The sequence below is a fragment of the Condylostylus longicornis genome, unplaced genomic scaffold (genome assembly GCF_029603195.1).
Source record: "Condylostylus longicornis isolate FDR11 unplaced genomic scaffold, ASM2960319v2 ptg000044l, whole genome shotgun sequence".
NCBI lineage: Eukaryota > Metazoa > Arthropoda > Insecta > Diptera > Dolichopodidae > Condylostylus > Condylostylus longicornis.
In genome coordinates, this window is record NW_026578013.1 from 8,054,265 (window position 1) to 8,066,443 (window position 12,179).

Sequence of the window (12,179 nt, forward strand, 5' to 3'; positions counted from 1 at the left end):
TTTTAGATAAAATATTTAAAATAAAAATTGAGAAACAAAAAATAAAAAAAATTAAAAAAAAGAGGAAAAACTTGAAACCAGAAAAAAAAAAACAAAAAAAAAATGGGAAATAAATTATAATGTGTAACATTTTTTAATTAATTTAAAATGCGTATATTATAAAAATAACTTAAAAGAAAAATTGTAAAATTAATAAAAGATATTAAATTATTATTAAAATGTATATTTCAAAAGAAATTCAAAGTTGTCGTTTTCATTCTATATAATTTTAGAATTTCCGACGCAACGCTATAAGTATTACGATCAATCAAATAAAACTATACCAAAAAATATCGAAAATTTTGTCTAAAATCTATAATGCAAAACAGGAAACTAGTTTTTTGTTGGTACATTAAGTTAATATGTGTTGGTACATTAAGTTAAGGACCTGATCGTCTATCTCGCTATTTTACTCGGTAAGTGAAAAGAAAGTGAGTAACTATCACATACTTGTATAATGTAATTTTTAAGTGAGAAGAATTATTCCGATTGCGTATCTCGTTTTTTTTAAACCTGTGTGCAAATTTTTTTCACTTTGTTTTTGGAGGTGAAATATTCAGTCGATAATTTGGGAAAAAATGTAAAAATCCAATTAAAAAAATGAATAATTTTATTGGAAAAGTGAAAAATCAATTAGAAAATACTGAGAATTCTGATTTGAAAGTGAATAAAAAGTGAGTAAAAAAGCGAGGTACGCGATCAGGCTGCAAAAATAGAGCAAGAACGATTTTCCGCTGCCAAATATCGAAATAAATATAGAAAATAAATTATAATACAGGTATTATAAATGGGACGGCTCAGAAAGAAACGAATATATAGAAGTGGATTTTACCGTCGTCAGTAAAATAGCTTAACAACCCATTTTACCACTTGCGGTTTTTCTGTTATTTCATCTGTTTCCATGAATGTGTTACATTATATGCAAAATAATGAACAGTTTATTTTGCTATTCGGCTCCACCGGTTTGGTTTTGTTCTTATCAATTTACAAATTAAAACGTCAAAGTGTTGTGAAGAAAAGCTCCATTTCATATACATAATAAAATAAACTAAAGTAAATAAAGTGGAGAATTTTTAATTGTAGTGCAAGTCTTAAATAAATTTTCAAAAGTGAGGTAGTTTTTTAATAATTGATGCCTCGAAAATGTAGTATGATATTTTGAAATGAGAGCAGAACATACATAAGTAGTTCGTGATGAAGCAAAATAAAAGAGCAGAAACAAATTTTCTTTTTTCGCAAGAAAAAGTTTCATTTTTAAACTTATGATGTAGAAAGAGAATTACTTAATTGATAAACTTCACAGCTAAAACGATTATTAATATCTGTCAAAATATGGAACAAAAGTTGACAATAACAATTGTTGGTTGACCAAATGTTACTGTTTTTGTAAAAAAATTAAATATATTATTTTTGGTGAAACGTAAATTATTTCTTTTTAATTTTATTTTGTTTTTCTTTTTAATTTAACTAATTTCTCTTCTAGTATCAAGGTTTTTATTTGATTATGTTCACGTATGTACAAAATATTCTTTGCTTGTTCTAAATACATACATACTATGTATAAATGTTTGAAAGGCTTCTTTGTGAAATATTCCCACATTTTTGTCTAAAATATTCCATGAACAAACTGTTTTTATTGATTTATTTGTAAATGTCAAATATGATTGACACTTGTTAGATTTCCATTTTTGTTTATTGTTTGTAATCAAATTTGTAATTGGCTTTGTGTTTTTTTAATTCATAATTTTAGGATTAATATAATTTTGCAATAAAATTATTTCTTTAAAGTCAAAGTTTACGACTCATTATATATAATGCTAGTATAAAATTTACACCTACAACTCGTTTGATTAAAAAAGAATGAATGTACTTACATATCGAATTTAATAATGACGAAGGCTATTGATATAAGGACCGAATGGTCTCGTGAATTAAATGTTGAATTTATAAACGATTATAAAAAGTTAAAAGTAATATGGGATCCAAAACTGCGGCATTTAAAAGCTGACAGAATTCACGCTGTGAAGAGGTAAGTATATTTCTCATGATGAAATTAAAAATGAAACCATACGTAATCATTTTCTAATAATTTTAGTTTATGTGAAAAATACAAACTTACACCGGATGAAGTGCGTGGAAGAATTAAAGTTCTTAGAACAAGTTTTCATAGAGAACATATTAAGGTTCTCAAGAACTCAAATTCAGATGAACCATATGCTCCGAAATGGTATGGATATGAATTAATGAAATTTATAATTGATGATGCAGGAAAATATGAGAGAAAAGTAAAAAATGAAACAGACGACTCATTTCATATAAGTGATGCGACTATTTTTGACATAAACTTTTTAAATTATGAGCAAGTAAGAGTCTTAAATTTTTAATATTTGTATAGACAATAAAGTCAATTAATTTAAACATTTTTTTAGTTAAAACATAAAGAAAGTGATTCCCATACTAATATTGAAAATGGTAGTCACGAACACGATCCAGAATTAATTACTCAACCTGATATAGATGACATGGGTGAGAAAGCAATTTTTAAATCTCCAAAATATTTTAGAAAAAGTGACAATAAAAGTGGCTCCGAAGATAAACCGCAAGAAATTACAGTTAAATGCGATAACTTACTATTCAATTCCAAAGATTGTATAGACCTAAATAATGACGATTTAAATGCTTCTGTAAACAACAGTAATTCGAGTACTAACACAAATATGGAAGAACTTGAAAAGTCATCTTACAAAGTTACCAAAGTATGCACACCAAATCTTCGGGAAGGTAATTGTTCCGATCTTCCTATTTGTCATTGCCATTGGAATAATAGAGATAGGGATGAATTTGTAATTTTTGGCGAAAATGTTGCAGTGACATTGAAAAATTTAAAAAATAGTAAAAGTAAAATAATAGCAAAACATATGATAAACAACATACTATTTGAAGCCCAAATGGGAAAATTCGACCAATAACGAACACTTACTTATTTCAGAAATTTTTAAAGTTAATTTTAAATTTTATAAGAGGCAAATATAGTTAGTTATGTTTTAAGATAAAGTACTATAGAAAAACTAGACAATAAAAGATTACTTAAAAATATTTTATTTTTTTTTCATGAAAATTATATATTTTATATTCATTATCCATTATATGGGTTTTAGAATAAAAACAAAAACAAAATATAAAATTATTTAATCTATACATACATTTTTGGAGATATATTATTTAAATTAGGGGCACCCCAGAGAAACATATTCACCGCTGATAAAATAATACAGTTTAATACATTGCCATAATTTGCTTTAAATCCTTATTTAAATGTTCATTATCCCATGTCATTTCAGGATTATCTAAATGGTTATCGAAATCGATTATATCTTTCATAGCTCCTCGTTTTAACAATGATGATACAGCATCTAAGGTTGCCTCAGATTGATCTAATAAAAATGCAGTTTTTATCCATCTGTTATCAATATTCTGGAAAACTTTTATAGCTTCTCTTTCACAGGCTAACGTTACAAGTTTGTTATCAATCATAATCAAACATGAGTTCGGATAATTTTCATTGATTTTGTCAGCAATTTTTAGCCCTGGACATCTTTCTACAGAAAATTCATTGAAATTTTCAGGTGCACAATAATAACCAGCTATTTGAAGACCTTCTTCATTTGCATACGCCTCAACCTAAAATCGATTTTTGAAATTATATTATAGGTTAAGATGAAAGGTTATCTTAGTGAATTATTTGAAAACTTAATGAAAATCTTACTTGTAATAAAGCAATCTCAGCCATTGGTGAAACAAATAGGCATTGGTGGAATAAGGGAACTGCATCAACAATTTTAAATTTTTTATTTTCTGAAGAATCTTTTTCAGATAATAACAATCCATTCACTGCACAATGTGGATACTTTGCTGCATGGAACATCATTTTAGTATACGCACGAGATGTAATTTTATATTCACTCATTTTGTTTTAAAATATGTATTTTTAATATTAGTTTTATAATTTAAAGTTAGTTGAAACGAAACCTATGATTTGTCAATTTCAATATATAAATTGCTGTCATTTCAATTTGTCAAGAAAATGAAAGCGTTCATAAAAAGTCTTTGAATTGTGACAAAAATAAGGTTTATGTCTTTGATAAAATATTTTGACACATTTTTAAATAAAGAATGTTATTTTTTTAACTCAATTATTTTAAATAAAATCAAATGTAAAGTAGTTCGACTTGTTCCATTCCGTTAGTTTTCGTTTGCATTTTGTTTCCAAATTCTAAAAATATTCCATTTGTAATTAGAATTAGATGGTAATAAAAGTTGTTTAGGCAAGAAGAAAACAAAATATTGTAAACAAACGAGTGTATTCAAAAACATAGAACTGAAATAACATTTAATTAAGTTAGGTAAAAATTTTGTTATTTTTATTTTGATAATAACAAAATTTATTTTTCCTTTTATTAAAGTTAGGTAAAAAATTCGAATGTATGAAAGCAAAAGAGTTTGAAATTTGATGTATGAATGTACACATGCATGTACCTTTTACAGTAGATACACAGTATCAGGTAGTGACATAGAAATAAAGTAATTTATAAAGAAAAAAGATGTATGCACACTGATTAATACTTTATGAAATATAATCATTACCGATTCATTTAAACACTTTTTTAACCGCTTCGCTTTTGTAACATGAATACAAAAATAAGACTCCCGCTTTTAAAATTCTTGATATTTTTTCCTATACTTTATATAGGGAAAAATAAATAACTCCCGCTTTTAAAAATACATTATAAAAAAACAGGTAGACATCTATTGCGTACTTTTTCCCTCTCCCAAAAATTCTTATGTGGATAAAAATGAAAATTAGAAGGTATACTGCTTAACTCTTTTAGCTAAGGGAATTTTTTGTATACAAATATTGGTGAGGATTGCATTAGTGTGATGTAAACGGGGAGTCGAATTACTTATTAATAGATATATTTTGGTCTCAACACCGAAAGAGAAATAAAAAATTTTAAAAACTCCCCATATGTGCCAGTTTTCCCTATAAGCATTTTGGTAGGTAAAGCGTGTCAAAAAGATATGTGCGAAAATTAATTATTATTTTATTTTTATATTTTAAATTTAAATCCAATTGAATTCTATTTTTTTTATTTCTTTTAGAATGACATCTCTATCTCCTGTAGCAGGAACTTCCAGTGCCACAAGTATAAGCATTTTTCTTTACTTCTATATATAAATTATATATTAATTTATTTAACATATATTTTTAGTTAATCAAGGCAACCACTAAACGCAGGCGAAGAATATGACTTCATATTTAAAAGGTATGAGTAGTAGTTATATTTGGTACATCAGGATAATGCAAATTTTCTTTTTCAGAAATACTTTTTATTATGACACATATAAATACAGGGCTTTCCACAAGAAAAAATGCCCTGCATTTATAAATGTCTTTGAAAATGGGGCAATTAAAAAAGGGGCCGACCATAACCATGCCCACAATTTTCAAATGCATGACGCGGTGGTCGAAGAGGCCATAATAAAAATGTCATATTAAACATTATATTATAATATAATCATATTGAAAATAATTTTTTTCTTATGTGCAGGTCATTATGGATGTCACGTCCCGTATATTTTATATGATTCAGGTATGTCGGAAGGAAATAGCATTCTTATTTTTGCCCATAAAGAGATGGGTGTCGGCTTAGAGTCAGCCGATATTTGAATGGCAGACGGGACGTTCGCGGTTGCTCCCCAACAGTTTTGCCAATTGTATGTGCTGCAATTTGTAAAAAACGATATTATGCAGCACATGCGGCAGTTTTTGGGCTGCTAACTGGTAATACGGTTGAAATATACAATAAATTTTTTGAAATAATAAAAGAAAAATTAAAATTAAGTAATAGAAGTCGGGTTATGTTACTAAATATCGAGCATGCGGCAGTGTATAGTTTTAAAACTATTTTCCCACAAAGCCGAATACTAGCTTGCTTCTTCCATTTCAAGCAAGCAATAATGAAGTATCTTCAAAGACTCTTTTTGAAGACCAAATATAAAAAAGACCCTCAATTTCACAAGAACATTAAAATGTTCTTTGCACTATCAATGCTGCCTCTAGGTGACGTTAAAAAGGGATATGAGGCAGTTTCCGAAGAGTTTGCAAGGCAACTTGCCTGCAAAAGGTTTGCAAAGTATTTCCACAAAACGTTTATGTCTACAGGCCTTTTCCTTCCAGTTTTTGGAATCATAGACAATCAGTCTTAGAGGGAATTCCAAAAACTACAAATTTCATTGAAGGATGGCATAATGGATTAACTTACGGGTTTGGTTTTCGAAAGCTGCTTCTTTTCCATTTCGTAGTGATCCTGCAGAAAGAAATGGAATATCAGCGAACAAAATTCCATAATCCATTAACACCTTCAAATAAAAAGTATTCCCTATTAGAAAAAAAGCTAAAAAAATTTATCCAAGCTTATGATCCCCAAACCTCCAACACAACGTCCTTTCTTAAAGCTGTCTCCTACGTTGTTTAATTGTATTCCTTTTTACCAAATTCACAATGTTTGTAATTCGCTTATTTTCCACTTTCAGTCTAGTAAACGGTGCGCTGCTCTCGAAATCTTCCTTAAGCTGTAAAACATATAATGAATCAAGACAACAGTCTTATTAAAATAGTGTTTATTCAGTGCACTTACATTAACAGCCAAATCTAAAGCTTAACGAAATTTAGCCACCTAACATATGCAGACCATGACGGTCGGGTGGACATTGGCGCTAGGACTACTGATGATATTCTATATAAATATATAAAATTAATTATAATGACGTATAAATAAAATTTTGTTTCAAGAATTTACTATAGCAGTTTTATTGTATACAAAACAAGCACAACAAAAACGAAAAAAAAACCCGTAACAACATTAGACGTTTGAGAGATTTAATTTTATTCTCTTATGTACATTTAGTCAATAATTTTCATTTGTAGGATCAACATCTTTATTTATTTTAAAATAATTTTATACAAAAAATAGAAAAAAAAAGAAAAATGATCGTGATTACAATTATTTCATATATACTGTTTTTAATCGTATATTCAATGGGTTGTAATGAGGAAATATATACCGCTAAGGAATTATTAGAAGATATAAATTCTAATTTAGATATAAATGTTGATCCTTGCGAGGATTTTCAACAATATGCTTGTGGAAATTTAACGAATGACAAATATTCTCCATTAAGTTCAGGATATGACAATAATTTAAATTTTCAAGAAATAATAAACAAATTTTTCGGTAATAGCAGCTACCAGAACAATAAATATCATAAGGCGGATTCAATTGATGAGAATTTAAAAAAATTATATACACTATGTCAACATAATTATACATTTAATGATATAGTTGACGAATTAATACCTGAAGAATTTAAACCAATTTCAACATTAGAATTGATGCTTGATAATGAAAAAAATGATACAGTGTCATTAGAAACAATTGCTTACTTATTAGGAATGTTCAGTCAAATATCTAAAATTATGAAAATTGATGTAAATCATGATGAACATCAATTAGTTCTTCAAACATTTGATCGTATTCATTATACATCATATATAGAATGTAATTTTAATAGTGATGAAAAATTAAATGGAATAATAGAATTTTGTGATAAATTAAAAATATTATTTGAAAATTATAATTATATGGATTATGATAAAAATTCAATTAAAATTGGTGGATTAAATGGTTTAAAATCATTAATATCAGAATTTCCTTGGCATGAATATTTTAAAGGAATTTCAAAAATATCTGGTATTAATCAAAATGAATTTAATGAAATTGATATTATTATTGAAAATTATCATTTAACAAAGAATGTAATTAAATTGTTTATAGAAACTGATAAGCAAATATTATTTAATTATTTTATATTAGATTTTAAAGTTCTTATAGAAAATTTCAAATGTATTGATGTAAATTATATATATTTGCCGGTTATATTACGTAATTCATGGGAAAATATTGATTTAAGTCTTTTTCAAAAATATTTAGATGATTTTCAGTTATTTCTGAAGAAAATGGAAAATCTATTAAAATTTAATTTAATTTATAAATATATTGATAGAAGAGTTAGTGAAACAAGGGAATTCATTAATAATTACAAAATATTATTTAAAAGTAATAAGAAAACAAAGAATTTCTATGAAAATTTTTATAAAAAATTTTACATTGATGAAAATATGAATTTGTTAAATATATTAAGAGCTACTTCATTAAAACTTCAATATAATTTGCCATTAATTAAAAATCCTATTTTAATTGATCGTCTTCAAAATACATTTTTTAATAATTTACTATATCACAGTGAAAAATACTATAAATATATTATAGATTATACTGTTGATAAATTATTATTAAATTATTTGACTTTCAATACTATAAATCATTTTAAGAATTTATTTGAAAGAGGTGACACATTTTATTATAGTCATTGGAGCAAATATGATAAATTTTCAAGTGATTGTGCTATTAATAATCAATTTGTAATGAATAATTTTAATGATAATGAAAATAATGATGATAATTTAAATATTAAAACTTATAATAATGTAACAGATTTAATTAGATTTATAAATGAATTTGCTGCTTTAAAAATATCTTATTTAAATTTTCAAAATTGGATCATATTTGATTATGATAATAAATATGAAAATTTTGCAAAAAGTTTTAATGTTAATTATGCTAAATTATATTTTATATTAGCAATGCAACAGCAATGTAAAACAGATAATAATAAATCAATTCAAATATTTTTAAATATATTAAAATATACTGATGAATTTTCGACGACATTTGATTGTTCTATTGATAAGAAAATGAATCAATTAAATAAAAAAATATGTTATAGTTGTTATGAGGAAAATTATAACAAATTGCAATTATTACCATATAATTTTGTTTGTGCACCAATTAATAAAAATAAAAATGAAAATAATATTATTGGATCATATGAAAGTGATAATAGATTAGGAATATCAGCGGAATATGTTGATTAAATTGAAAATTAAATTTAATTAATTGGAATACATGTATCACATATTTTGTTAAGATATTAAAACTTTAAATATACAAAATTTGTACTAGTTTTTGTTCTACATTTATACACTTACTTTCAATATTTAATATATTGTAAATTTAAAATTTTCAAAATTCAATGATTCCATTGCAAGTGTTTCCATATAAATTTTAAGTGGTAATTTAATTGAATTAATTTAGCTTAATTTGAGAATAATTGTAAAATAAAATAAAATTTTTATGTCTTTTTATAGCATTTATTTTTATTTTAGATTAATTTATTAGAGTTTTTTTATATACGAGGCCAGCATAGGAAAAAAAAACTCACTGGATTTTGTTTTGATGTTATTATCAGTCTGTAAAGATTTCTAACATAATTTTTTATTTATATATATTTACTTACTTATAAAAAATGTAAATAAATAAATGGAAATGATTTGAAAAAATGGAAATACAAGATGATATCAGTTGAGTTAATCAATTAAACAAAAAATAAAAAATAAAATATTATATTAAATAGATTTACGTCACTACATATACCCACAATAATGTTCCTACTTTGTTTTTTATTCCCGTTTGTAAAAAAATCATTCAATAGAGTTTAAAGGCAGATTATTTACGAACTCGATTATTTTTATAGCTTATTGTTAGTGAGTTATTCAGTTTTGAATTATCATTATGCATTCAATAATCTTTGGAATAATAATTTCATTTGACACACAACACTTTTTGTGTAAGTGCAATGTGCACCTATATTGATATTTTAATAAAGTGTTATTCATATGCATATACGAGTATTTTATAATGAACTCATATTTAAAAAGTCCAATTAAATAGATTTAACAATTCAAAGAGTTACCAATGCGTTCAATGTAAATCTAAAAATATGACTAAATAATTTATAAAAATTACAATTTGTACTATATTATAGCAAAATGTGAAATCAAACCAAATGTTTTATTAGATATTAATTTTAGAAAATTAGGTTATTATATAGAATGAAATTCTTAATTTTTAATTGATAATGTATATACTTAAAAATATTCTATAATTATTGTTTGAATATACTTTGTTTGATTTTGAAAAGTTTAAAATACCGAATATTACTCTTCAATTTTGTTGTGTCATGTAAAAGGACAGTCTTTTTTCCAAATAACAACTTAATTTTTGAATTAATAAAAAAAAACATCCTGTACTTATGCAATTTTTTTAATTCTTTAAAAAAGTACATGTAATAAAAATTTATGCTTATTATGGTTTGTAACTCTGCTTTGTAAATCCTAAATATATACAAAATATTTTGTATATAAAAATTGTTCTTGTTCCAGCTGCTTTTGTATTTGACAAAATTAAGAAAAAAAAAATGAATTATCCTGAATAAAATATTAAATAGAAGATGGGCTATACTTTATTGAATTTCAAGTTATTGTTTATTAATTAAATTAAATTGTATTCCTATTTCTAGTAATGAAAAGCTTTAAGAAATATAGTATGGGATAATTTAGTTATTGTACTACAATAAAATTCTATAAGATTAATAAAAAATTTTTCTACAACAAAAGAGTAAACAAGAGATGTTGCATTTCAAAGATAAAACATAAATTATATCATGATATAATTTTATAGCATGATATAATTTTTTAAAAAAGTTCACTTTCTGTCTGCAACAAATTTTGTAGGTATAATTGCATAGTAAAGTTTTACATTCCGGTATTTATAGAGGATGTATATATTGTTGTGTCTATCAACACATAAAATAAAGAATATTGATGAAATTTAATAGATTAAATTAACAAAATCGGCGAGCACAGGAAGTTTAAGGTATTAATCAGGAATATTTTAAATGTTTTTTTTCCAAATTGTGTCATGATTTAGCAATATTTAATTGATTTCGAATACCAATTTTTCAAATTTAAATTTTTACTGAAATTTATTAATTTAAAGGAATAATACGAGTTCAATTTCTTAATCCTAATTGAAAAACAATTAAATTTCGCGTAAAATTAAAATAAAAATTTTATTTTTTTTGTAAGGACCAAGTATATAACCACTTTTCTTCTACATTCTTCAATTTTTTTTTTTTGGCATTTGATGTATCTATATAGGAGAATAAAATAATATAAAGATAATGAATAACAATATTTCCAACACTCACAAAATCACTCATTTCATATACAATTATTGTTATACTTATGAGCCTCAAATCGAATAAATAGAATAAATAAAAAAAAAAATATTGAATATTGTATACAAATAAATTTTAATAATAAACTAAAAAACTAAAACTACCATAATAATAAATTATACTCTTTGGAAGTCCCAAGCGCGTAAAGAAAGAATATTTAAAAAGCATAAAAATAAAATCAAGAAAAAAAAAGCTAATTTTTTTTTTTTATTTTCAAAAACGAGTAAAAAAGTAGCTCTATCAGACATTTTCGCACAGTTGATTCAGATTCGTCTTCGCGGTAGTATCGTAAAGAATCGGGGGAAAAATCATTATTTAAAAAAAAAAGATAGAAAAAGAAAAACGGAAAAATCAAGTGTTGTGTTTTTTTTTTATTGTTTTTACTGGAAAAAGTTTTTAAATTCATTCATTTAAATTGTTTTTATTGGTCTTTTTTTTCAATAACTTTTTATTGAAAGTCCAAACATACGATTGTAATTTTTAAATATAAATTTTCATAAATATTTACAGAGAAATTTTTTTGGAGAAAAACCATAATTATAATTAAAAAGAAAATTAAATCACATTGGAATTAAAACGAAAGCAAAAACGTAAGTTAAAAAATTTATTTTTCGAAAAAACAAATTAAAAATTAAAAATAAAAATTAAAATTTCCATAAAATATTCAAATTTATTTATAAACAAAATGAAGAGCAGTGGAAAACAAAATTGCAAAGAAAAATAAAAATTTGCCGAAATCATTTTTTTTTTTTTTGTTATACTTGAAAAATTAAAAATAAAATTTCAACATCCTTTTGTTATTGTATTTGAATTTTTTGTTTTTAATTTTTTATAAAAGATTTTTGGAAAAATGTTTGTGCTAAAATTAGCAATGAAATTGA

At 24.5% G+C, this 12,179-nt stretch overlaps 3 protein-coding genes across 3 annotated transcripts in view; 2 read left to right on the top strand and 1 right to left on the bottom strand.

Annotated features, from left to right (window-relative positions):
* Positions 1 to 1,744: 1,744 nt before the first annotated feature.
* On the top strand, positions 1,745 to 3,093 carry LOC129610269 (uncharacterized). The gene is made up of 3 exons (XM_055522789.1): positions 1,745 to 2,068; positions 2,135 to 2,402; positions 2,469 to 3,093. The coding sequence occupies exons 1-3, from the start codon at positions 1,929 to 1,931 to the stop codon at positions 3,006 to 3,008; spliced, it is 948 nt and encodes a 315-aa protein (XP_055378764.1). The 5' UTR covers positions 1,745 to 1,928; the 3' UTR covers positions 3,009 to 3,093.
* Positions 3,094 to 3,115: 22 nt separating this feature from the next.
* Positions 3,116 to 4,085, bottom strand: LOC129610270 (ER membrane protein complex subunit 8/9 homolog). The gene is made up of 2 exons (XM_055522791.1): positions 3,806 to 4,085; positions 3,116 to 3,720 (listed from the first exon to the last, which is right to left on the bottom strand). The coding sequence occupies exons 1-2, from the start codon at positions 4,004 to 4,006 to the stop codon at positions 3,316 to 3,318; spliced, it is 606 nt and encodes a 201-aa protein (XP_055378766.1). The 5' UTR covers positions 4,007 to 4,085; the 3' UTR covers positions 3,116 to 3,315.
* Positions 4,086 to 11,569: 7,484 nt separating this feature from the next.
* Positions 11,570 to 12,179, top strand: part of LOC129610472 (facilitated trehalose transporter Tret1-2 homolog) — an 81,008-nt gene continuing 80,398 nt past the window's right edge. Inside the window, exon 1 of the mRNA XM_055523078.1 lies at positions 11,570 to 11,888. The gene's annotated coding sequence lies outside the window, so the exon portion shown is untranslated. The remainder of the gene's footprint in view (positions 11,889 to 12,179) is intronic.